Source organism: Parus major, chromosome 6 (assembly GCF_001522545.3).
Source record: "Parus major isolate Abel chromosome 6, Parus_major1.1, whole genome shotgun sequence".
Lineage (NCBI taxonomy): Eukaryota > Metazoa > Chordata > Aves > Passeriformes > Paridae > Parus > Parus major.
In genome coordinates this window covers 12,335,886-12,361,846 of record NC_031775.1, presented here as the reverse complement: position 1 = coordinate 12,361,846, position 25,961 = coordinate 12,335,886, and the positions used below count along the sequence as shown (strand labels likewise).

The following is a 25,961-nucleotide window of genomic DNA, read 5'->3' as shown; positions in this document are numbered from 1 at the left end:
GGCCTGGGCTTCCCATAGGACCGTAACTTCCAGCCTCACCTTCTGTTACACATGCATACAGAGTCCCAAGCAACTACCTTTCCCTGCTTAGAAACTATTCCCTTGGTTATCAGTAGGTCCTTGCACAGCACTTCTTTTTGTCCAGTTCAGGCCCTGTTTCTTGCCCATGTCCTGGACTGTTCTGATCTGCCATGCTGCCCTGCAGTAGGTGAGCAGGTGCCCTGGCTCCAGTGGTGGCCTGAAGCAGAGACTGCAGGAAAGACAGTGAGAAATAAGATGTGGAGGAGCAGGGCTCTGTTGCAGGCCTCCAGCAGGGAGCAGTCCAGCTCTGCTCCCCAGCATGGAGTGAGCCTGTCCTCACAGTACCGCAGGCAACAGTGGAGAGGGGCAGCTGTGGTTGGAATCTGCCGTCTGGTGCAGTGGAAAGGAGTGAAGATTGCGGCTGGGAGCAGGAACTAGGTTGGGAACCAGGGAAGGCATGTGGCACCAGGGTCTAAGACAGCCCATCATCTGCAGAATAAGTCCTCAGGAGGCAGGAGTTTCTGACAAGGGAGAGATCCAAGAAGTTTCCTCTTCCCCATCACTGGTGCTACCAACTTTCTAGACTCTCAGTGGAGCTGACCATGAAACTGAAGATTCCCAAGTAGTTTCAGGAAGAAGTGGCTGGGTTGATTGCTCAAAGATTCTCATGAATTGGAACCAGCAGATCCTGATGCCTAGCAGGGCTGATCTGATCGAGCAGAGCTTATTCTTATAATTCTCCCACTAAGGGGTATTCAGTGGAAAATGATGAGGAAAGGAGCTAAGGAACCTCTGCAGTCGCTATAGTGCATCATCACCTCTGTCAGCAGGGCCAGAGCAAGGCATTCACCAGTGCCCATGGTCACAAGCAGTACAGACTGACTGCCACCTGCACAGGTAGACTGGGGACCCTGGCAGGGGGACTCTGCAGTGGAGACTATGCTTTATACTGTCAGTCTCAGAGTTGTCAGAGGTGACCTCAGGCTGCAGGGCTTTGGTGTGACTGGTGATGAGCACCAGTGGGTCTAGGCCTGCATGTGCTGCCCTGTGGCCATCTTCCTTGTGTCCCCAAAAGCTTTGCTGCTAACTGTTGTAATAGTTGGGGTTGTGATCTGGGTTGGAGACAGCCTTGCAGCCTGTGACTTCCCCCCTCCCTTAGTGGCAGGATGCCCCTGCATTGCTGGGGAGATGTGGTGTCCTCCACAGCCAGTGGCCTTGGGTTATGCAGCCTTGTTGCTTAGTCCAAGGCTCTGGTGTACCTCCGCACATAATAACTAAGACCACGCTTTTATCTTGACCTTGTACATGGGAAGTGTGTCTAAGTGCAGACCTACAAAGGCCTCCCCTGGGATGCCTGCACCTACTCCAGCAGTCGAAAGAAATGGAGCAGAGACTGAACCCCCTTCCTGCCCACAGTGGGACACACCCTACAGTGACATCCCTGGCATAGGCTCTGGGAGTAGGTTATCACCTGATTTGGGCAGGAGGTGAAAGTGTGCAGGTCCCTTGCTCTCACTGGGCAGAAAGCTGCAGTTACAGCAGGTTGTCCCTGTGGCTGTGACAGACTTCTGCAGAAGCATGTGTGGAGACAGAGCCCTCCAGGGCTAGGGAGTCCTGGACACAGGGAGGCCTGCCAGGGACAGATGCAGCGCTGGCAAGATGGTGGGGCAGGAGCTGGGGCAGCTCTAGGGACTGCAGGGAGATTGCTTCAGTGGCGACCGCCAGTCTTCTGCAACTGCAGGTCCAAATTGCAGGATTTGGCCAAGCTACGGGATTCAAGCTGGTGTCCAGAGGGTCACCTGGCTTGCCCAGTCCTATACAGGTAGGCACTGGGGACTGTGGGGCATCAGTCCCAAAGGACTTCATTAATTTCATTAGATGCAACCTGCATCTCTTTGTGGGTGCAAGCTCCCTGAAATCCAGCTGCCCACCTTCCCTGCAATCCCACTCCTCTGGAGCCAGCCTTGGCTCCGGGCACAGTCGTGCCGGTCTCTGAGGTTTGTCCGCGGAGGGAAGAGACGTGACTCGCCCCCCGAGTGAGGCAGGTTCCGCTGGGACCTCATCGGGGCTTGTCTGCGGAGGGACAGAAAGAAGGGTAGGCGGGAGAAGCAACATCAAAGGCGAAGGGCTGAAAACAGCCTGGTGAAAAGGGCCGGACACCACGGCGAGGGCAGCACGCCTGGAGCCTCTCTAGAGGGAGAGCTCAGCCCTGGAGCTGCGGCTGTGTGGGGGGAGCGGGGAGCCCGTGGGGCTGGCAGCCGCCCCGGGCGGAGGATGCGCCGGGAGTCAGAGCTGCGGCCCTGCCAGAGCGCGGCTGCTGGAGCACGGAGCCTGCCAGCCAGCTCCGCTGCCTTTCTTTATAAGGCTCCTTTCGTTACCGCAGCGGTCGGGGAGCCGGTGCCCCTCCCCTTCCAGGGCCAGCGCAGGTCTCAGCTGGCCTGAGCTCCCAGGTAGCGCTGGGCAAACCGGTGAGAATGCCCTGAAGGGCTGTGCCTAGTTTGGGGACCCTGGGGTGGATTCGGGGTGTGATGCAGGAGGTTGAGGCTGAGACCTGAGTAGAGGAAGGTGGACTTTAAGGAAAGGATGAAGATAGGGGAAGGAAAGTATGAGGTGGGCTGGAGTGATAGCACAGTAGGGAGACAAGGCTAGGGTGCAGGATGAACAGTCTCCACACAAGTGTTGGCAGAGCAAGAAATAAAGGACAAGCCTGGGGGAATTTTCTCCTTTGCAAGCCATGTCAAGCCATGAAGAGCAGCAGGAGTCAGGACATAGAACACATCAGCCCAGCAGGGCATAAAGGACAGTAGATCCCAGGGATGGCAGGTCTGCCTGCAGAGGCGTGAGCAACAACACATACCTGTGGGATGCAGCCCCACGTGTCAGGTGTTAATTCCAGCTCTTGGATCTGACTCGGAGCCCCTAGGCTGGTCTTGGCCCAAGGGTCCAAGACACCCAGGTTTTCCTGTGCTGACCCTATGGCATGTGTGTCTCTGAAGGAGAAGACTACCCTCCATCCAGCAGGTGAGTAATTTAAGGCTCTCGACTAGCACCAAAAATTGTTTGGTGGGGTTGTAGTGTCAGTCCCTGTCCTCTGCAGGAGCAGTTGTGTCCCTCATAAGAAGAGCTGGTGGGATGGGGTGATGGAGGACAAATAGACGTCATAGACATCTCTAGAGAATGCTGGTGTTGCAGGGGAGGTTCTGGAAGTCTGCAGAAAAACAAGACTTTGGAGGGGCACAGCTGCCCAAAGTTCAGTGCTATCTGGATCTGTTAGCAGTAACACCAGTGGGTGCTGCTGTGGCTGGGAGATTGTTGGACTCCAGAGCTGCCAGAAAGCACAATCAGCCGTGCCTGCGGTTGGAGGCTGGTCTAGCTGACCTTCAAGTGTCCTCCCAGCCCTAACTTCAATTCTGTGAGGAATGAACCGGCCCAGATTTTTGCTGTCATAAATCAAAGTCGCTCCACTGAGACCGATGGAGGGAGCTGCGTTTATTTAGCTCAGCCAAAGATCCGGTCTGGTACATTCTTAGCAGCAACATTAGGCAAGCTTGGTTTGCTTGGCAGAGGCAATGAGCATGGAGCTATGCATATGGGCCTTCCAGAATTGAGGGGAGGGTGCTACTTTGCCTCATGCACCTGTCCCTTGTGCATTTGCACCAAGCTCCTTGCCATGTCCCTTCAGGTGTAGGATGAAACCAGGCTCATGTGGGGAGCACAAGGTACTTGAATTGTGTTTAAAGGTCTGGGGTTTCCTGCAGCAGATGTCTTGCATAGAACTGTGTCAGGACAAACCTGAACAGCCCAGAAGCTCATCTGAGCACACCCCAGCTCCTGGGGAACAGGTTGTTGCTGCAGGAAGGGTCCCACCATGCAGATACATCTCTGCTGGCATCTGGGAGATAGAGGTCAACCCCTTGGGCCTGGCTTTGCAGAACAAGTGCCTTCTTGCTGCTCCACTTCCAGGAGAGAAAATTTACTCCTGGTTGCTGGAAAACCAAGTGAACATGGTGCCAAGTAAGCTTGGTTGATGGTGGCAAGGTAGAAAGGATGTCAGGACTCCTGCAGTGACACATTGCATTGCAGCCAGGGAAGGTGCTGTGGTCTCTGCTTCTGGGCACCAGGCAGTCAACTAGAGGAGGAATACTGCGGTGAGATAATGATCCAGCTCTGGGAAAGGAGTGTTTGGCCCTGAGAAGGAACATATTGGCCCTGGAGAGGCATCTGACCTGGAAGAAGCAGTGTGTTTGGTATGGTGGCTCTGAGCAGGACCATGATTCTGCAGCAGTTTTCCAGGGAGCACAAGTCCTTCTGCTGAGCTGGGGTGGGAAGTGGTCAGTGAAGAGCCTCTGTCCCAGGGTGAGCCCTAAGCCCTGTGCTGGATCACGTGCCTTCCTTGCAGAGACCCCCAGACGTGCCTCACTGTAGCACACTGGGCTCCAGCAAACACTTCTGAGGTGACAGGGGGACCTGTGCTCCCAATGACGTGAGTGGTGGCAGCAGGGAGAGGGATGAGCTAGCACTGCGTCTGTTCAGGAATGACTTGTTTCATGCACACCAGGGATACTTGCACAATATCAAATTTGATCTTTATTCCTTAAGTGTGTATTTAATGTGAAAAATATTATCTCAGTGTTTCTTCAAGCCAAACTAAAATGTCACTTTACTAAATACACCAAAACCCCTCACCCTTAGACCTGCAATTAGCTCATTGGTGAGAAAATTAGCATAACCTCAATTACCTCAGAATGGAACATATCTCTTGCTCTGCTCTCCATTTACTTGAGAATTGGGCTCTTGTTTTTCTGTCTTTAAGCTGCAGGTTCTCCAAGCCAACCAGGGCCTTGAGTGGTGGCAGATAGGTACCACAAAGGGGGCATACTGAGCCTACAGAGGCTGACTGGCCATATTTAACTGCATGAGAGTGGCTTGAGTGCTAGAAAAAAACCCATTTCATGGTATGGTTGAATAGTGCCCCATCCTGAGAGCAAGGTTATGCTTTGCTATAAAACACGGAATCAGTACTGGGACTTGGTGAGGAAGGGGGCAGCAGATTCCATTGGTAGAGCTGCTTTGAGACTCAAGGTTTGAGATCCCTGCATGGCCATTGCAAGAAGCAAGGCAGGAATTGTAGTCACAGGTTGGGACCCTGCAGGGAGGTACAGGTATTGAAGGACAAGAGAAACTCTGTAAACAGCCCCATTCCCATATGCTCAGCAGTACGTAGGAAAGATTGGGAAGAGAGGTCATAGGGGGAGATTTGGAGCTCTAGGTTTGTCTGTGGATACTCCAGGAACTGGCCATATGAGGGAGGACAACCTCTCAGGCAGGTCCAGAAGGATATCAGGAGTTTTAGAGATGGTGCAGAGAAGAACTAAAAGATTTTGAGAGGGTGACTGAGCAGCAACTTGCTCTGGAGATGCAGTTAGAGCATGGGGAGTGTTGGAGGGGTGGCTTTGCATTTTGTAGCTCAGCCTGTGGCTGGAAAAGCACCCTTGGAACTGCTGGGCTGCAAAGGGGACTAGTTCCTGTGCCCTTGTGATAACAGATAAGGATTTTAGTAAAAAAATGCAGTCACCACAACCCATGGCTGGCAGGTGCCAGCTGCTGGGATGGATTAATCTCCTCTGTCTCTGGGAATCAAAGAGCCTGTGACCTCTGTCCTTGTTTGAGGTCACAGTGACTCCAGCCACACAAGGAGCTGAAGTAGGGCCCAGGTGTGTGCCCAGCACTGGCCCAGCAGCACCCAGCCTGTTCTGCCAGGCACCCCTCAGAGTAGCTTTGACCCTGCCAGACAGTGAAGGCACAGCCAGGCACCAGGGCCCTTGCCAGCAGCACCTTCAGATGTGGCTGTTTTGGGAGGAGAAGAGCTTTTAGGCAGGTGGGAGATTTGCCCACAGGATGAGGTATGCTCACAATGTGGATAGTGATGCTGGAGACTGCCTGCCCAGCTCCCCAGAGCTGGTGGAGTCAGACCTGGTGAGCTCATGGTGCCCCTGTGACCACTCTTGTGGCTGCTTCCACCAGGGTGCGTTGGAGTGATGGATAGGCTCCTTGGGGAGGACTGGAGCCAAATGGGCACAGATCTGTCTCAGCCACCCATCCAGGTCTTACCACAATCACCTCCTGGCATCAGAGTTCAGCAGTGTTCTGAGCAAAGCACATCTCTCCAAGGACTTGCAGAGTGTTGGAGTTTTCATCAGGGAAGTGTCTGACCCACAGGCTTGAGTGCAGAGCAGCATCTGCTGCTGCATGCTGGCTGGGGGTGACAGGAAGGTGGAGAGGATGGCACCTGAGAGACCCCCCGAGGCATGGGGCAGCTTGTCAGTGTTGTGCAGCTGGCACAGTGTTGTCTCCCCTGGCACAGGCGGCACTGAGCAGAAGGAGGCTTGTCCTTCTTGAAAAGAGCAGAGCCTCAAGGAGATTGGTCTGGGTAATTGGCTCAGGAGAGCAGGCCTCTTAAAACTCAATTAGAGTCTTTTAAAAATAAATCAGACTGGAACATTGTAAGGGCTGCCAGAAAATTTGGACGAGGTCAGAGTTGCTTAACATTTGTTGTTGATTAGATTCAACCAGCTTTTGGTTGGGATAACTTCTGCACAGCTGAGTCAGATTGCTTTGGGGACCAAGCCAAAAGTATCTCCTAACATGGCCATTTAAGGCGTGGTGGGCTGAGAGCTGATGGGCAGCCTGGAGAAGACTGCACTCCACTGTGAGCTGGGAAGCCAGGGGGGTTTTCCTTCGTCCTCACGTTCTCTGCCTCGGCTTTGCCGTCTGTGCAGTGCTTTGAAATCAGTGGGTGGGCAGAGGCAAACGAAGGAATTAGAGTTGTCTTGGGTAGAAACTGCACTTGAGAGCAGCACGGGAAGTTTGTCCAGATTAAAAAATGAGTACGGAGCTGTAGGACAGCATGTGATGTGCACATGTTTCTGCTCCAAGTCTCTGCTACAGCTGAGCTTGGCAGAGCCTAAGCCCACACGTGCAGTTTCACAGGTTCAAAGTAGGGGACTTTGGAGTAGTTGTCTTTTCCTACCACATCCGGTATGAATGTTGGCTTGAGTGCCTTGGTCCAGTCAGTCGCTGGTGCTGTCCCTTCACCCTACCTCTCTTCCTACACCCTCCCTTAGCTGACCTCAGTGTCTCTGACCAGTGAAGTTCATCCTGGGTCCCAGCAGTGAGTAGCTAGTCTCCAAAGCAGGGTAAGGAGCATTTCCTGAGAGGCTGAACAAGGAGGGGATCTGTAGGCAGGCTAACGTGGAGTGTCCCTTCCCATTGCAGCGACCGCCCCCAGAGCCAGCTGGTTTCAGACTCAGAGTCGGAGATGGACAGTGTGGAGCAGCTGGCCCTGGGCAGCACGGACACCCTTTCCAATGGACACAAGGCTGACCTGGAGGCTGCCAAACGCCTGGCCAAGAGGCTCTACAACCTGGATGGCTTTAAAAAAGCAGATGTGGCTCGCCACTTGGGGAAGAAGTACGTGTGGGTATTTGGAAGGAATGTTCCATTATGCAAGAAGCTCACTTGCACCTGCAGTGCACCTGCAGCTGCTGCCCTTGTGAGGCACCAGGCTGGCAAGGAACTGCTGGCAGGACCTCCAAACCCATTCCTCATGACTGGTACATTTGCACCAGGTGTTCCCTCTAAAGGTCTAAAAACCTAGAAGACATCCAGTTTTTCATACCTTCCTACCATGACTGCATCTTGGATACTTCAGTAAGGTGTTGGGGCGTGGGGGTGGCTGACTGACCTCTTGTGGGCCCTTCCCTCTATAGCTTTTCCATTTTCTCTTACATGCCCAGTATTCCTAGTGAATTTGTGGGTGACTTCTCTGAGTTTCACGGGAGCACGTTGTGTCTCTGTCCTTGGCAGGCTTCTTGCAAACCTGGGCAGCTCCCAGCCTCCTGGAATCCATCCAGCCCCTGTGTGCCCCACAGCCTGGTTGATCCAATTCTCACCCTCCCCCTTTTCTGTTTCAGCAATGAGTTCAGCAGGATGGTGGCAGGGGAATATCTGAAGTTCTTCGTGTTCACAGGGATGAGTCTGGATCAGGCTCTCAGGTCAGAACTGGGTGTGTGTACGTGTGTGTGTGTGGTGACCACCAGAGTGGGGTCCCAATAGACTGTGCCCTCTGCAGCCACACAGAGAGCTGCAGGAGTAAGCAGACCCCATAGCTGCCACCTGGAGATCCTCTTCCCTCTTAAATAGGAGGGTGATTTCCAAGATGGTCTCTCAGCCATGCAGCAAAGAAAAAACACTCTTAACTCAATGCAGTCAGTGCAGTTGAATGACAGTCAGGGTCACCTAGGCCTGACTTTCCAGGTCTTGAACTCAAATCCTTCTGTTGTTACACCTACCTCCTTTCCCAGTGTAGCTCCTGATATTAGTTGTAGGTCTCTGTGATGTTCCAGCAGGATATGGTGCTGTGGGCTTGGAAGAGTCCTGCAGTGGGTTTGGAGGGAGGGAAGGATGTGAAAAGCAGGGCTTCATCCAGCACACAAGAAGGTCTCAAAACCAGAAAGCACAGCTCCATTCCTGTACAGGGTGGGTTGCAGAAAATGCAGTGTGCTTTATGTGTGACCAATGCTGCTGCTGCTTTTCCAGGTCCTTTCTAAAAGAGCTGGCCTTGATGGGAGAGACACAAGAGCGAGAGCGAGTGCTGGCTCATTTTTCCCAGCGCTACTACGAGTGTAATCCCAATGCCATCTCTTCAGAAGGTAAGAAACTGTGCACGTCTGTGGGGAGTGTGTGTGTGTGCATGTGTGTGTTTCAGGGGAGCCTATGTGTTTGTCAGCTCAGTGAATGTGCTCAAACTGAAACTAGAGAGCAGGCAGAGAGCCTATACTGATGCCTTAGAAGATAGCCCCAGTATGTAATTTCCCTCAAATGACAGATGCTTTAGATTTTTATTTTTTTTTAAGCCTGCTCTGGTTGGATGATGCATAATTAGGGCTCAACTCATTCTTAATTTTGACCTTGAGCAGATTAGCACAAGAGACACACTTAGAACACTCCTTACCAAATAGACACCAGCTCTCAGACCCTCAGCTTAGGGAATATCTAAGTGAGAAAACTTGTGTGCCTAGCATTTCATGAGCACAGACACACACTTGGTCCTATTTCATGTCTTCACACCTCTTCTGTGTGCATTCACACAGAATGGGTCTGCTTCTGGATCTGCTCTGGGCTAGCTGTAGGACAGGTGAGGTTTGGGCTGTGCCATGCTAGGAGCCCTGCTGGATTAGCTACAGCATCACTGCCTGACTATTGGGGCAGCAGGCTTGGAAGGGAATTTGTATGCTGAGGTTTAGAACCAGCAGCTTCCTACCTGCTTACCTGCAGGCTGTCAGCGCTGCAGTGACTGCTGCATCCTCTTGTGTCCAGGGTGGGAGGAGGGGCTCAGCACTGTCTTGGAGGCTCAGAGACCCCATAGCCTTGCTGAGATGCTGAGGCACTGGAGCACCAGCTGCAGGGCTGGGCTGGGAGCTCTAATTCCTGTTCTGTGCTTGTGCTGCAGACGGAGCCCACACCCTCACGTGCGCCCTGATGCTGCTGAACACAGATCTGCATGGACATGTAAGTTACCACTGCCATTGCTTCAGACTGTCCTCTCTGACCTCACCACACTGAAACTGTAGGTGCTCAGGGAAGAGTGAAGACAGTGTCAGATGAGCAGGAGGCATGGGGCCCTGGCCCCATAAGAGCTGGTCACCCCTAATGCATTTGGTGAGGAGAGGCAAGAAAGGCTAAATTAGAGGAGGGGCTGATGAAGGAGAGAGCGGGGCTTTGAAGGAGACTTGCCAAGCTGAAAGATGTAGAGGTAGAATGAGGAACAGAAAAGAAAACTGAACAGGAAAAGAAGGTGGGAATGAGACTCCAAAACCAGCTGCTGTTGGGAGCAGGGAGCACACAGTTTTGAAAAAGGCTATTTAAAACTCCTGGAGTCTCTGCAAAGCCAGCAGTTTCCCCATACTTGCAAGCAGTCTTCCAGAGACCTGGCTGGTCTCTCACCCCTCTCACCAAGATGGGGTGTTTGTTCCTGGGCTGTGGGACCTGCTCTAGCCAGCAATGACCTCAGTCCCAAAGGTAATCCTGATGTTTCTCTCCCCCTGACTCTCCCAGAACATTGGGAAAAGAATGTCCTGCTCCGACTTCATTGGCAACTTGGAGGGACTCAATGGAGGCACTGACTTCCCCAAGGAGCTGCTTAAGGTAAATCTGGTTGTTCTCCATGGCTGCCCAAGCAGCAGAAGTGAGAGCTTTGGGCTGGATGACATGGAGGGCTACCTGAGATGCTATGAATGCAAGATGCATTTACATGCAAGAACAGTGATGGTCCCTGAGCCTGCAGTTGTGCTCCTGCCTTGCTGAGGGAAACATGGGCTGCTCCATTCCCCCAGCAGGACACTGAAGCTTTGTCTGGGGTTCTGATTCCCTCATTGCTCTTGCTGGGCCTGTATTGCAGGCAAGGGAGCACACATGGGGAAGCTTACTAGGGCTGGCTTGCCCAGCTGCAGCCAGAGGCTTCCTGGCATCAATCCTGTAATACTCAGCCCTTTCTGACTCCCTGAAGCACTGGGACCCAAAACTTCGGCCAGGCCCTGGGACTGGAGCTATCTCTGGTGGCAGAGGTGACATGGGCAAGGCATCACGGTGGGGAGAGTGGGCTGGAGATTAAAACCTCGGAGCTGGGAACTCACCACACTGGTGTTACTGGGGGACTCCTGCCTTCTCCCTGCCTGGCCCAGTTCCTTGGGGCTTGGTCAAGGAGAGCAGTGTTCAGGAAGCACCTCTGGCCTTGGACTGCTGCGCTTCTCTGGCATCACCTGCTCTCAGGAGGGTTTTCTGAGCTGCTGTCTCCTCGTCTCAGACCCTGGGAATTGCCTTAGCTCCCGTGGGGTCTGCCAGGCACAAACTGCTGCTGTTGGTGAAGCGCTACAATTGGCAAATACTCGTGATGTGGAAGATGGGTTCCCACAGGGTGCTGGAGCCACAACGGGGGGGAGGTGGTTGATGAAAAAAGGCAACAGAGGATGAAAAGCTGAGCTCCCTTTTCAGCCTTTATGGGTCTATTCCTGGCTGTGTCGCTCACCCCATCATTAAGGGGTTACCAGCAGTTTTCAATAGGGCTGTCCTCCCTCTCAGCCCACACTTCGCCAGTAAAAGGAGTTACTCAGGAAAAATTCTCCTCTAATTTTAAACGCAGCACCAGAAAAGGCTTTAAGCACACAAAATGGATGGAAACATATGAAATGTGAACCCTAGCCCTTCAGTGCTGCTGCACCTTGGAGTAGCTGAGGTTCATAGACTTCTCAGTGGGTCCCCTTTGCAAACCACACTGCCACATGGTTGGGTGCCCACACTTGAGGCACTGCCTTATTAAACTTAGCCCCTCAAAGCACCAGCAGTTCAAACATATGAGATGAATTTTCCACATCAGATCCCAGACAGAGGGAAATAGGACAGTGAGGAAGTGCCATGAAGCTACAGGCTTTCTCTCACGGGCAGGGGCCAAGACATTTGCTGGGTGTAAGGAAGTGGAGGGAGGCTGCAGTGCTGCAGCACAGCTCTGCTGGCAGCCCAGCAGCTGGGAGGCTGCTCTGCTAAAAATGGCCTGTTCCCTCTGCAGCTGCGGTGCTTCCCACCGCTGCTTTTCAGCCGCCTCTGTACAGGAGCCATGCTGGGGAGGGGGAGTGAAAGACAGTGTGAGGAACCTCAGGCAGGGCAGGCTGCAGCTCTTCACCCGAAGCACCACTCCACTTTGGAAACCCCTGCCCGTGCAAGGGGGAGTAGGTTTTGAGGGCAGCTGAGATGGAGAAAGTACTGTTGGGCTTGTGCTGGGGGGATCTTGTGCCTCTCCTGGGCAGTATTAGCCAGCTCATCCAGAGAAGACACTCCTTCCCTTCTGCCCACTGCTTTTGTCTGCTTGATTCTTTGTGGTCTCTGCACAGGTTCAGGGACAGACAAATGGGGAAAGGCTCTCCTGCTGCCCTCCCTGTGTCAGTCTGCATTAGCCCTGTTACCCTGAGCAGGATGCTTCCTCCTTGGCAGACCTGGCTGGCAGGCTGTGCTTGGGGACTGAGGCTCCTGTGCGAGTGTGCCACACAGCTGGCTGGCTAATTTTAGTGCTTCAGGAGCACACGTGTTTCCTGAGGGGAATGGGAGGGCAAGGGCTGGTAGACTTCACAGGAGCTTCCCAAAGCCCTAGGCCTGCTCTTGGGCAGCGCCAGCACCACAGAAGAAAGGTCCTGGGGACTCTTCCAAGCCTTCCTGGGTAGATAGCACAGGCTGCTAGCCCATGGACTTCAGAGCTGGAGGGCTGGAGGTGGCTCTCACCCAAAGCATTCACTGCCACAGAACTGGGGCAGTAGGGCAGGACCTAGGTGGCTGCAGGGGCACAAGGCCACCATCCCATGTGACTCTGAGGACAGCATCAGGAATAGACCCACAAGGAACCAGAGCACTCGCCTTGTCTCTGGCTGCAGGGAGTCCCAAGATAAACGCAGCATGATGCCTGAGAGCATGTGGCAGCTTGAGTCAGACGAGAACTTTATCTGCTACTAGATAATACATGTAAACAGTCCCAGTTTTATGCAGAAGCAATGAAAACACTTGAAGAGCTTTCACAGCTGAGCATCACATCCCCCTCACTGCCAGTGCCTCACTATGCCCTGCACAGCACTGCTGCTGGAACTAAGGTAGTGCTACCTTACCAGCACTGCTGCTGGAAGCCCTTTACTCTGTCTCTGAAAGCTCCCCTGGAGAACTGTACCCTGCAGACAGGGCTGCCCAGTTCTCCAGCTGAGATGTCCCCCTGATCAGGCATGGAGCCCTGCTGGGGATATAAGAACCCATATAATGCTGTGCCTGCAGATGCCCACATCTGCAGGCTTGGACCTGAACTCCTTAGGCTATATGACTGCAGCTGCCCATGCAACAAGGATGGAGGTGGATGCAGGACATCCTTGAAGCTGGTGATATTTTGGTTAGCTGTTGAGATGTTGCTTTTCTCTTGACAGCGTGGTTCCAGCCCAGGCCCCCTGGGATTTCACTCACCATTGCGGATTGTCTGTTACATTTCAGATGTGGATTTGACCTTTATATGATTGATCACTTTGTGGAGCCTTAGCTCATCCCCATCTTCCTTACTCTTTTAGCTTAACCTTGTGCTTCACTGCCCGGCAGAAACAACAGTAGGGCCAAATCGGGCCCCATTTCTCACCAGCACTGCTTAGCAATTGCAGGAGTGAGCCAAATCTGTGCTGCCTTCCAGCCTAGGAGCCTGGAGCACGTCACAGATGTTAATGAATTAAGCCTGACAATGCAGTCGGGTCCTCGGGGGAGGAAAGTAGGATGGGCCCCCACCTTCCAGCTTGGAGGCACAACAGCAGGGCTCAGACGCTCAGAGTGCTGGGTAAGTGATTAGCAATGTGGGAAGAAAGCCCTGGCTCCCACCTCTGAGCTATAATCACAGGAATGCTTGCTCAGTCTAATCCCCCGGGCTATATTTTTTTTTTTTTTTTGCCTGTTTCCCCTGGGAGGGATAGGCTGCCCTGCCCCTGTTTCCCATGGCTCCCCCGGGCCTCAGGGGCAGCCCAGTACATCTGATGTGCCAGACATCCATACCCCTTCTTCACAAGTTGTGCCAAATGATCACTATGCCGAGCAGTTAGGACAGAGTGGAAAATTTCCCCCTCTCCACCGGCTGCATCTCCTGCTCAGTCAAGCCTAATACGCATCGATCCTCGTGCTTTCTGCAAGGATGCCCAGCTCTTTGCTTCTTCACAGGAGCAGCTGCCTGAAGCATCTTTGTCCTGCCCTTAACCAGCTGGGTGACTGTAGCTACTGCTGTTTCCAGCTTGACCTGGGAGGGACAGGCAAGAGGCTTAAGTGTGGGGTGGGCACTGAAGATGGAAAGTCTGAGCGCATCTCCACTGGGCGCATCTCCTGCCGGTTTTGTAGGTCCCTGGTGTGGGCCGGGCTGCAGCAGCAGCTCTGAAGCCTCCCCAGCTGGAACCGAGTGGAGGTGCCACCTGGCCCCTGGAGCTCGGGAGGTGTCACAGCCGTGGCCACATCAGGAGGGCACAGCCACCTGCTCCCACTCTCCGCGGGAAGGAGGCAGGGGCGGCCAGCTGGCACCACCCGTGCGGCATCAGCGTCAGGGGTGCTTGTCCCTCAGGTGGGATGGTGGGATGATCCAGGTGGGATGATCCAGGTGGGATGCCCTCCTCCGGCCGCTCGGCGCGGCTCTACCCGGCCGGGCCCCGCCATTGGCTATGGCGGGCGGGGCGGGGCCGCCCCGCCTCTGTCGGGAGCCGCCGCCGAGCCCGGCCGGCCCGGCCCCGCTTCAACAGGCGGCGGCAGAGCGGCCGCGGCAGGCACGGCAGGGCCGGGCACGGCAGGGCCGGCGGGCTCCGCGCCGGGCGCCCCGCCGCCCCCCCGCCGCCGGCGGCAGGATGATCGGAGTCAACAGCATCAACAGCAGCGCGGGGCGCATGCGGTCCCGCTCCATGTGCTCGGTGCGCTACGGGCGCAACTACCGCGGCGTGGAGACCTTCTGCTACGGCTGGCCCCAGCGCTCCCGTACCCTCAAGCCGGTGCTCTACACCGACCTGGTGGTCAGCCGCATCCAGAGCCGCCGCAAGAAGAAGCCGGTAAGCGGCGGGTCAGGGGAGCGGGGGCCGCCGCGGGGGGATGCGCAGCGCCCTGCGCCCCGCCGGGGACATGGGAGGGTGAACGAGCCCCCCGCAAAAGCCTCAGCCCCGGTACGGATGTAGCGAGCCCCATCTCTCTCTCCTGCCTGCTTTCTGCGGAGCCGGATCTACACCATGCCCCCTCGGCCCGAGAGTCCCCGTCCCCAACTCTGGATTTCTCCCCCCGCCATCCCACCCCGATCACGGGGGTGGCGGGAGCGCGGCAAGACCTGGGTGACATTGCGCCGCTTACCGTGGTCTGGCAGCAGTGCTTGCTCGAAAACATCGCTGCGAGAGGAATCCAGGACAGAGCCGTACCGCTGGGACCTGCCCTACGGCTTAGCATAAGTGACAGGCTCTGCGGGCTCTCTGCCAAGGGTTGCGCTGCGCCGTGCCCTGGCCAGCCCAGCCAGGGCAGACCGGCGCTCCCCTGAGCATCGGGGAGACCCGCAAGGCAACACGGAGGGGTAGCGCCGCAGTCCGGCTCTCAGCCGAGCAGAGTTTGAGAGGAAGGAGTGGCTGCCTGAACAAAAAAGGGCTTTTTACTGCCAGGAGCTTGCTCTCTGTGAGCCGGTATCCGTTTTGGAGGTGTAAGGCTGGTGCGCATCTGTCCTAGGTGGGAAGAAGCGAACAGGCTGTCTCTGGGTCGGGTACCTGCCTCCGGTGTAGTAGCGGGAGAAGAGCCCACGCCGGCCCCCTCCTCGTAGGCAGGCTGGGGCAGAGCAGTCAGGGTTACCCCAGAGCTACTTGGGCTGCCCCCGTGGCCAGAAGCAGCCCGGCGGGGCCATCGGGGCCGTGCCAAGCCGCGGTGCTGTCATAGCGCAGTACGGTCTGGGGGCAGCATTAAGTTGTGACGCACTCGGATGGAAACATGCAGTTGGGAGATGCTCGGTCGCTGCTTCCCGCGCTGTGGTGCTGCGCTGGGAAGGGCCCGCTGTCCTGGGGGTGATAGTTGCCTGGGAAAGGAGTGGTTTAAATATTTTGAAAGAAGCTGATGCAGCCAACAATGTTACTGAGTCAAAAGTGTGGGTCCGGGATGGGTAGCTGTCACCTGCTTCCACCCATGACTGCAGTAGGGTGGAAGGTGATGCACAGGACATTGTCCCCATGGCAGTCCTTTCTACAGGGAAAAAAAGTCTGTCCCCAAGTCGGTCTGTTCCGTGTGCACACAGGAGTCCCCTGCAACAGAGGGGAGGGAGGGAGGGACACAGCGGTGTATGCAGCAGGGCTGGTATGTGCCAGGTGATGAGTTGTTCTTGAGCATAGCATGGGTTGTGCTTGCTGTGGAGGTGCAGGAGGTACGGGAAGGGGTGCGGGGTTGCCAAGGTGAATTAAGGACCTGACATAGGTAGGGTCTGACATACAGCCCTGGTCTGATCCTATGTTTGGATCTGTGAAGCTGGGGCATCTGCATGCCTGGGGACCTCAGAGCTTTGTGGCTGGGTGTAGCAAAGATATTTTGCTAAGGAAAAGTTTGGGATAGACAGTAATTGATCTTTCATATTTAAATGCTTCAGTCAAAGAGAGAAGTAGAATGACTGCAGGGAGGGTGCTTGGTGGCTGGAAAGCCTGTCAAGAATATCATAAACCCATGGCTGGTCAGAGGGCTGACAAGAGGAAGGGGGGCCTTGATATGCACAGAGCATCTTGTTGCATGGAGAGCTGAGCACCGTGTTTAGCAGAGGAACTAGCAGACTGGAAAGGGGATGAGTCTATAAGAGTTCTGATGCATAAATGAGGCACTCCAGAAAGGGTTAAAACCCTCATCTGGATGCTGAAATGCCTGCCTCAACCTTCACCTCTTATTTGAACACTGGGCTCCAGCCATCAGTACAGTCCCGTACCAAAGCTGTGTTCAGGCCAGCTTGTTGCTCAGCTCCACAGACTATCACTGGATCTTGCCTCTGGTCAGATCTGAGCTGAGGAGCTGAGGGTGGGTGTCTTCTCCCTACCCTGCTTACCTAGGCTGTCCCCAGCAGAGCTGGCCCTATGGCTGGGCTAGAACATCAGAGCCACCTGCCTTTTGCCAGTGCAGGCTCTCAACTGTCCCTGAGACGTTTGGTAGAGCAGGACGCATGGAGAGCCTCTCAGCCTGTTTTTGGGAGGGAAAGCACCAAAGAAAGATGTTGATTCAGTTAGAAATCCCACTGGGACAATATATTCCTAGGTCTCTTCAGCATTGCGCATGTCTAGGGCAGAGCTGGCTGATTGGCCTGGCATGCTGCAACAGTGAGCTCATAACCCAGCGATGGCAAAAAACCCCATCCATGCATGGGGTCGTCATCCATAGTGGCATGTGGCCAGTGCCCAGCTTTCTCTTGGGTAGTACTTTCAAGCTCAGAAATACCAAAGAGTTGCTGTACTTTTGGCCCAGGGGAAATGAATCCACAGAGCAAAGAAAGTCTGGAGAGAGGGACCTGCTGAGTGATGAATCTGGTGTTTCTGGTCTCTGCTGATGTGATCGTGAGTTAGGCTTCAGGAACCTGCGTCACCTGCGCTTCCCCAGCAGAAACGATCTGCGCACCAAAGAGCCCAGAATTTTGTGGACTGACAGGCAGTGGCTCTGCTACAGGACCAGAACAGCAGGGTGGGCTTTGTGGCTGGAATGAATTTCCTCAGCTAGGACTTGGGCTGAGTCCACCAGCTTTGTACCTGAGATTCCTCTTGGTTGGGGCTGGTGTTTAGCCAAGCAGAATTTTGGCAGGTTTTAAGTGTAGATGTAAAGCTTTGTGTTGCCCTCTCAGTCCCACAGTTTCCCTGTTTGCCTCTCCGTCTGCTTGCACAGGCGTGTTGAGCAGCCCTTGCTTTGTCTCTGAGGAGGGGTACTTGGCAGCCCCTGCTGATAATGGGCTTGGTGGGATGCTGTTGGGGCTTGTAGCAGGGCAGCTGGAGTCTTTTGAAGCCATAAGGCAGTTCAGCCTTTGAAGTACTCACCGAGAATCCCAGAGCCCAGGTTTTTGTAACGCAGTACTCTCTGCCAGGCTGTTATCCAGCACTGTGCCATCCTGAATTACTCCTCGAGCACCTTCTTCTATTGGCTCATTCACTCACCATTTTGCAGCAATCCTCCCACAAGCCCTGCACGGGGCGGGGGTCCACTCCAGCCCTCCAAAATCCCTGCTCAGCTGGCTCACATCTCCCTTCCTTGGGGCAGGGAGCTGACACTTCTGTGTATCACCAATGAGTCAGATGGAAGCCAAGGCACGTGTGCCATTCTGCAGGCTCTTTCTGAGGTGCTTTTCTGCCGGCCCCCGTGCCTACTACTCTGTGCCATTTTTTCTTAGTCTCCTTTTTGTGTCTGTTGGTTCTCAGCATTTTTCAGCTGCATCCTCGGCAGTAAGATCCCTTCCCTTCTGTTTCCCATAGTGACTCCTTATCTACATTGCTCTGAGATTCCGCTTATCCCCCTGCTCTGCTCCCAGATTATGTTCTGCAGGGCTTTGGACTGCTTTTTTCCTCCCAGATTCTTCTTTAAGTCTCTTTGCTCCTCTGGCTGCCTTGCTACCAGCCCACTGGTGGGTACCTCCTGCTCACAAGTTAGCATCCTGCCCCTCTGGCACTGGGACTGTATGAATGGGTCTGGGATCAAATCTTCTCTCAGGCTCTGAGGCCATTACCTCTTTATAGGTCTCCTGTCTTCCCAGGAGATAACTGAACCCTACATTCTGCCTGCTAGATTGAGACGATCCTTTCCCTCCTCTGAGAAACAAGCTGGTGCTATGCCAGCATTTCCCCGAGGGAAAAGTGTGGAAGGAGCTGGGTTCCTGCTCCATCCTGGCTGCTGCGCCTCTTGGGAGTGATGGATGTCCCTTCCCCAGACGCTGCTGGGGCCTGTCTGCTGGCCAGCATTGCTGGGCCCCTGCACACCTCCAGCTGTTCTTTCTCAGCCACCAGCAAGATTTCTCAGCAGCAGTCTCCGGCCCAGTGATGGATGTTGACAGCTGCATGAACAGCCTGTGCAAGACTCGATTATTTTCCTCCATGGATGATGCCTTCCAGATCTTGCTCTGAAGTCCTCTGTGAGCAATGTATTGAAACCCTCTCTGGAGCCTCCCTGACTGCAGAGCTGTGCTGAGCACTGCTGGCTTGCACCAAGCTCAAACCGGACAAATGCTTGGGAGCGGGGCCCTTGAGTATCCTGCTGCAGGCAGGCTTAGCTTGTTCCAACTGTGCAGAAATACAAGCAGCAGACCCTGCCATGCTGAGATGGGTGGTGTTTGGGGGTGCTGGGGATGGGGTAGAGACAGGCCACAGCCACTCCAAGCATCTGCCTTGACCAGCCAAGAGGACAAGGTCCTCTGAGGGCCTCATAAAAGACAGCATGCCAGGGTCTCTGCCAGTTCAGGGCGAGCACCATGCTGAAGTCTCTCACAAAGTGTGCTCCTGTGGGAGCAATGCATTGCTGGGGTGTTCTGGGTCCTGCCACGAGCTGGTCTCTGCTAGCTCAGGGTGGGTGGCTGACTGCAGTGAAGTTGATGGCTGTGGTTTCTTGTGACAGGGAGCTTCTGGAGGCCCTGGGGCAGGCTGAGGTTCCACTGAGTGGGGTGACAGCATGCACCAATGAAGTCTGTCCCAAAAGCTTGCTCTCCTTGGGCTCAGGCCTCCTGAAGGCTGTCATTTTTACCGGCCTGGAACACCTTGGAACAGGGAGAAACAGCTCTCCCAAACACTTGGAAATGTTAGCTGTGCCTCACCATTACAACTGCTAACACTGTGGCACTGTCACAGGCAGGTAGAGACAAAGGGTAAGAGAAGGAAAAATGTCAGGGCAATCCACAGCATTTCTTTGGGGTTTGGAGGGCTTGGAGATCCCATGGTCCTCAGGACAAGGTGTCTGTAACCTTAAATCGAGGTCAACTCGCTAGCCTAGCCAGGACAGGGCTGGACTGGAATGCTCTGAACCTCCAGGGTCCCTGAGCCAGTCTGGCGTGCCTCCTCTGTTCCCCAGAGCAGACCCCCAGCCTGGCACCACTCTTCTGCTGACCCCCCCACTCTTCTCTCTCTCTGCAGGCACTGTACGGCTCCATCAAGAACGAGAAGCTGCAGTGGGCCATGTAAGTATCCCTGTGGGGGATGCTGCTGCACAGCACTGAATCCACCCAGCCCCAGAGACTGCACAAACCATGATGCTGCAGGGCAGGTCCCCTGTGAGGATGAGGGAAGGAGAGGGAGCTTGGGATGGGCTGGGCTGGGCAATGTACCCCTGGCTGCCCTCAGCACTCCGGTGTGCTGGGGGAAAGCCACCTGAGGGTGGCTTCTTGCGGCTTCGGCCTGGGTTTGTGCCTTGGTGGCTGTGCCCGGGATGGGAATAGACCAGCTCTGGAGGTGCTGTGGCTGTGCCAGGGCCCCACAGGGTGCCTGCACCCTCGCCCACAGCTGCCATCTCCAGCAGCAGGAGCGGCAGCGCCTGCGCTGCAGGGATTAATCAGCCCGGTGCTACCCAGCGCTGAGCGATGCGCTCGACCGCTGCCATGGAGACGCCGGCAGATGCTGAGGGGTTTAATTAGCAGCAAGCGGCTGAGGGAGTGGGGAGGCAGCAGCTCTGGGCTCCCACATCTTCCTGCGGGTGGAGGGGAGTGGCACGGGTGCAGCCTGCCCAGAGTGAGGGGCTGTGACCCAGTGGAAATGGGCTGCCTACATCCTGCCCACACCTGCTTCTGCCTTTGGATGGTACTGCCCAAGGCCTTCCCATCACAGTGTTCCTGCACCCCTTTGCCTCTGTCTCTGGGCCCTGTGGTCTTGCTGACACCCTTAAAATGTGGGGACCAGAGCCTGGGTCTCTCCTTGTGGGGGCAGTCCATTCTATACCCTCCTTCCTGCCAGCTGGGGACTGGTGAGCCTGTATGCCATGGCTGGGGGGCTGTGGTAGTGCCAGGCCTTGGGGTACTGCTCCTCCATCACTCCTGGCTCATCAGCCTGGTTGGCATCTGTTGCATCCCTGCCCAAAAAAACCTCACTCCCTGGGACAGGCAGGGGTCCCACCTGAATCAGCAGCAAAAGTCCAGTGCCTTGTCTTTTGAGAGACCAGGCAGCACCTCAGCTGTCTAGACAGACAGGTACAACACGGGCAAAGCTAGGTTTGGGATGCTCACCAGTGCTGATGGAAGACTGCTCATTCTGGCCTGCTGCTCCTGTCTTCCCTTTCAGAAGCCAGGCCTAAAAGTGGCACTGACCAGTGGGGAACTTGGTATTTGCTGTCCCCAGAAAGGTAACAAACTCTTTCCCCACCCAAATCTGATTGGCAGAGATGAGGAGGAGCTGAGAAAGTCCCTCTCGGAGCTGGCAGATCCCAACCCAAAGTCCATCAAGCGCATCAGCAGCTGCAGTAACCCCTTTCTGGACTTTTCCCAGGACTCCAGCATTGCCACTTACAAGCACGGGCTGTTAGTCCGCAAGATCCACGCCGATCCCGACTGCAAGAAAAGTAGGTGCCTGGGGAGCCCATGGGGAGTACCTGGGGCACCAGTGAACTCCAGAACTGAATGGGAAGCAGGGCGGGAGTCACTAGGTGATGTCCATCTGTAGCTTCATGCCAGCTTCCAGGATCAGTGCTCTGTCTGGCTGGCTGTGCCAGACATAATTCAGCCCTCAGGCTGGGGAGCTGGAAAGCCTCTCCTCGCAGCGCTGGGGAAGGGGCAGGCAGGGTGGTAGGGTGGGGTCTCTGGGGGTTGCAGCCCTGCCACAGGGTCGTGTGGATGAAGGGAAGTGTCCTGTGGTGTGATAGACAAGGTACACAGCAGGCTGCAGCTGGTTGGGCACTGCCAGGCACGTTCACCATATTCCCCATGAAATCTCTCCTAAGCCCTGGCCGTCTAATGCTGCCTGGATGTGATTAGATGCAGCCGCCCTTCAAAGCCAGCAGTACCTGGCAGGCAGCTCTGCCTTGTCCCCATGCCCGAGCACGGAGGCAGTGGCGAAGCCGAGCACAAGCAGCGAGGCGGGGAGCGCAGGGGGGGCCGGGGGAGCGCAGCGCAGCGCTGGCCCCGCGGGGCGGCAGCGGCCCCCCTGCCAGCAGCACCATCTGCCAGCCACGCGGCCTGCACGGGCTCAGGTGCGCAGGGACAGTGCTGGCGTGCTGCCCGTCCCGGGGGTGGGCTGACGTGCGTCGTGGCAGGGCTGGCTGGAAGAGGCCGGGGGGGAGCTTTCCCCCGTCTCTGTTCTGAGGCTGATGTCTGAGCTGCTCTCTCCTTCCCGGCAGCACCCCGAGGGAAGCGCGGCTGGAAGCCCTTCCACGCCATCCTGAAGGGAATGATTCTCTACCTGCAGAAGGTAGGCAGCAGGGCCACCCACACCAGGGAGAGGGATTGTCCCCCGTCCAGAGAGTGGGTCACAGCAGTCTCCACAGCAGTGAGAGAGGGCCTGCAGCACACAGCATGGCAAAGCCTGGCCTAAGCAGACTCAGCACCCTGCGTGCCTGAGCTGTTGCTTGGGGACCTGGTGGCATCCCTGTTTGATGCTTGGTACAGCTTGGACAGTGAAAGGCGCTACTGAGAGTGCTGCGTGCAGGGGGCTTGGCTGGGAAGAGAGGGGCACCGGAGTCTTTCCCCTGAGTGGAGGGTTGGGCTGTACATCCAGTTACCTGCAGGCACACACAGGGAACTGGGGGCAGTGGGGATCAGCCCCCTGTGCTGTTGCCAAGCCTATGTGCCTGGGTTTTGCAGCCTTTCTCCAGGAGTATAGTGTGAGCTGGAAGCAGAGTCTGCAGCTGCCTGGTGGAGGGTGATCTCCAAGCCTTGCCACAGCCAGCACTAGTCTGCAGTTCCTGAAACCTCATAGAGCTGACTCACGGTGGGGTGCATCCCTGAGCTGGCTCTGAAACACCCCATGATTTGCAGGAGGAGTATAAGCCAGGGAAGGCACTGGCAGAAGAGGAACTGAAGAATGCTATTAGCATCCACCATTCGCTTGCCACACGGGCATCTGACTACAGCAAGCGACCCAATGTCTTCTACCTCAGGACAGCTGACTGGAGGGTCTTCCTTTTCCAAGCACAGTGAGTCCTTCAGGATCCCTGGAAGGGCCCCATGCTGGGGCACAGGAGCTCCCCTGAATTGAGCGTAGCGTGGGATCGGGCTTAGGGCCACCTTGCTCTCTCCTGTCCTGGCCCTTTCTGGAAGGAGAGGAACCTGGTGTCAGTGCTGAGTTCTGCCTGGCTCCTCTTCTTCTTACCCTGCTGCGCTCAGGTTAGCTGTGGGTAGAGTCCCAGATGCCATGGCTGGCCTGGGGGCTCAGACCTTGTCTGCAGAGCAGATCCTTCTGTCTTTGACAAAGACATCTGTATTTTGGCCTTTTTTCCCAGGAACCCGGAACAGATGCACTCGTGGATCACGCGCATCAATGTGGTGGCAGCCATGTTCTCTGCACCCCCCTTCCCCGCAGCCATCGGCTCCCAGAAGAAGTTCAGCCGCCCGCTGCTGCCCAGCTCCTGCACCAGGCTGTCTCAGGTGGGCCACAGCGTGGGGGCAGTGGTGAGCCTGGGACAAACCCCCAGATCTGCCAGTGGCACATTCTCCTGTGGAGGGATCTGCGTGGTGCCATGCACCCAGCTGCCTCCCCAGTGAGGTGAAGGGCCAAGGGGGAGACAGAGAAAAGGGGTACTGAGTCTGGGGGCAGTTAGGTCTTGTTTCTGGCAGTGGGGCTGAAGTCAGATGATGGGCAGACCATGGAGGAGAAAGTGGTCCCACATCATGGCTTGAAAGGTCCTGCCAGGGACCTTGAAAGGCAAATGACTGGGGGGATTAGCTGGCACTCGTGCATACCAGGGCAGTTATTCATAGAGCAGAAAGGATTTAAAAAAACACCAGCCTAGTTTTAGAGGGATTAAATTCTTCTGCTTTTAAGACTGCAGTCAGCCCCTCTATGAGGTGAGACCAGATTGCCCCCAAGAGCCTGTGATTTTGTGATTTAAAAAAAAAAAATCAAACCCAGCAGCAGAAGCTTAGATCCTGGCTGCTTCTAGAAGGGGAAAAACCTGTTCTGTCCCTGGCCAGCTCACACTACCAGGGGTACAGAGCAGGGCACTGATACGGTGCCAACATTCCCCAGGAGGAACAGGTGAAGAACCATGAGACCAAGTTCAAGACAATGTCAGCAGAGCTGCTGGAGCATCGTTCCTCACTGCCTGAGAAGAAGGTGAAAGGCAAGGAGTACGAGGAGCTAAAGCAGAAAGAAGAGTACCTGGAATTTGAGGTGAGCTGGAAGATTCCCCCCTCTGCCCTCAGGCCCTCTGCCCCTACCTGTTCGTCCATCCTCAGTGATGGGATCAACCCATCCCATCAGCTGAATTACACTGCCACTGCCGTGGTCTAGGACCATGAGCGTTCCTCTGCCCCGGGATGCTGGCTGGGTTGGAGGGACCATGAGCATCCCCCCCTGCAGGGATGCTGGCCATAGGACAGTACCCAGCTTGCCAACCTCTCTCTCTGCTGCACTGTGCTCCTCAGAAATCCCGCTATGGCACCTATGCCATGCTGCTGCGGGCCAAGCTGAAGGCTGGCTCCGAGGACCTGGCAGCATTTGAGTCCACCCTCTTTGACACAGCGGGTGGGGAGGACGATGGCCTGAAAAAGTCCCGCTCCAGCCCCTCACTCAACGCAGAGCCCTCCAGCACGACCACCAAGGTGAAGCGCAACATCTCAGAGCGCGCTGGCCGCCAGCCCCCTGGCCACCCCCAGAAATCGTAAGTGCGGGGCCTCAGCTGCCTGCACTGCAGCTCTGTTCCTGTTCCCCCGGCACGGGGGTGGAGGCCGTGTGCCTGCCGAGACCCTGCATGTGTCCATCTGTCTGTGGCAGAGCTGGAGGGGGTAACAGCCCTTCTGCAGCTGCCAGCACCAGCCATGCAGGGCCATGGCCCCTCCACCGGAGACAGTGGCAGAGCAGGACGGTCCCCAGTCCTTGCCTGCAGGAGCTGCCTGGCCCCATCAGACTTGTTCCTGCCCCTCCTTGTCCTTGCACTTGGATGCAGGACCTACTCTTGCTGCCCTGGGGAGAGGGAACAACTGAAACCTACCCGCTGGGCTCAATTCTTCAATGGCTTAAAAAAAACAAAGACAAATGCAGCAAAACAAAGCCAGCGGCCGCTTCTCCAGCTCCATTGTGCCATGGGGGTAGTTGGGAGGGGGCCAGCTGTAGACTGTCCCCTCTCCTGGGGCTGGTGGCCAGGGAAGCCAGGACAATAGCACCTGCTCCCTTCCCTGCCACCTCAATCACCTCTGCACCCTCCCCGCTTTCTTACAACTTTTGAACAGTTTTTGTGATACAGTTTTGCACTTTTTAGTACCAGACTGAGCTGACCACCAGGGAGGTTTTTTTGGGGGGCTACTTTTGATGCTTTTTGGGAACTGTTTAAAAAAAAACCATAAACCCAGCCATATCTTGCAGGCACTGCACTCTGGGGGAAAGATGTTTTTAAAAGGACTCAGGGGGCAATCCAGCTTCCCATGCCCCCGCCCTGCAGCAAGCTGAGCGTGGGCTACTGTGTGTACTGTTGCTGCCTGCTCCCCAGCTCCACTTCAGCACCAGCAACCCTTCGGGGTGACAGCCCTGTGGCTCTCAGTACTAAGGAGGCAGCCTTGAGATGGCAGCACCCATTGCTGCATGTGTGGCTGCATGGGAGGCTGATGCACCGGTGCTTCATGACCCCCATTTCCTGCTCCCCACTGCTGGCAGCTTGGCCCCGTTTGCAGGAACCTGGGTGTGAGCATCGTACCCAGGGCTTGGTGGGCAGCGGTGTGTAAGTACTCCCCGTGGGATGGTGACCCCTGGAGCCAGGGTTGATATAGGGGCGTCCCCCTGCCCTATGGGTCCAGCACAGGCTGGAGCCAGCTTTTCTTCCCATCTCTTTTCCAATGTATGGCTGGCGCCTCAGAGGCTGCCAGCAAAGCCTGGTCTGCAGTGCTGCAGTCTTCGTGCTGCAGCAGCAGTGGTGCAGCTGCTTCTTCAGCAACAGGCTCCCTCCTTGCCAAAATGAGGGGCAGGCTCGGACAGCCGTCACCAGTCCAGAGTGGACTGAAGGATGCTTGTCCAGAGCAAGGGGCAAGTGATGAGCACGGCTGCAGGATTGTCCAGAAAGGGGTCCAGGCACAGTGAAGGGCTGTGACCAGGGGCTGGTACATGTGCAGTTCTCAGCCGCCTGGGACCTGGCTGGTTTCAGCACTGACTTTGCGAATGTGTCAAAACTTTTTATTCTGCTCTTTTGAGTCTATTGCAAAAAAAAAAAAAAAAAAAAAAAAAAAAAAAAAAAAAAAGAACCAA

At 55.5% G+C, this 25,961-nt stretch overlaps 1 protein-coding gene across 4 annotated transcripts in view; it reads left to right on the top strand.

Moving 5' to 3' along the window:
* The window catches only part of PSD (pleckstrin and Sec7 domain containing), a 46,575-nt gene extending 20,651 nt beyond the window's left edge, over positions 1-25,924 (top strand). For 3 of the 4 annotated variants that reach the window (XM_015633056.2, XM_015633058.3, XM_015633057.3), the window contains 12 exons: positions 7,297-7,491; positions 7,995-8,075; positions 8,620-8,732; positions 9,533-9,591; positions 10,138-10,227; positions 19,719-19,762; positions 20,954-21,132; positions 21,907-21,977; positions 22,544-22,701; positions 23,008-23,152; positions 23,754-23,897; positions 24,152-25,924. In XM_015633056.2, coding sequence (XP_015488542.1) covers positions 7,297-7,491; positions 7,995-8,075; positions 8,620-8,732; positions 9,533-9,591; positions 10,138-10,227; positions 19,719-19,762; positions 20,954-21,132; positions 21,907-21,977; positions 22,544-22,701; positions 23,008-23,152; positions 23,754-23,897; positions 24,152-24,391 — 1,519 coding nt within the window. In that variant the 3' untranslated portion in view covers positions 24,392-25,924. The remainder of the gene's footprint in view (positions 1-7,296; positions 7,492-7,994; positions 8,076-8,619; positions 8,733-9,532; positions 9,592-10,137; positions 10,228-19,718; positions 19,763-20,953; positions 21,133-21,906; positions 21,978-22,543; positions 22,702-23,007; positions 23,153-23,753; positions 23,898-24,151) is intronic. The other variant, XM_015633059.2, reaches the window with a different exon arrangement.
* The last annotated feature ends 37 nt before the right edge of the window (positions 25,925-25,961 follow it).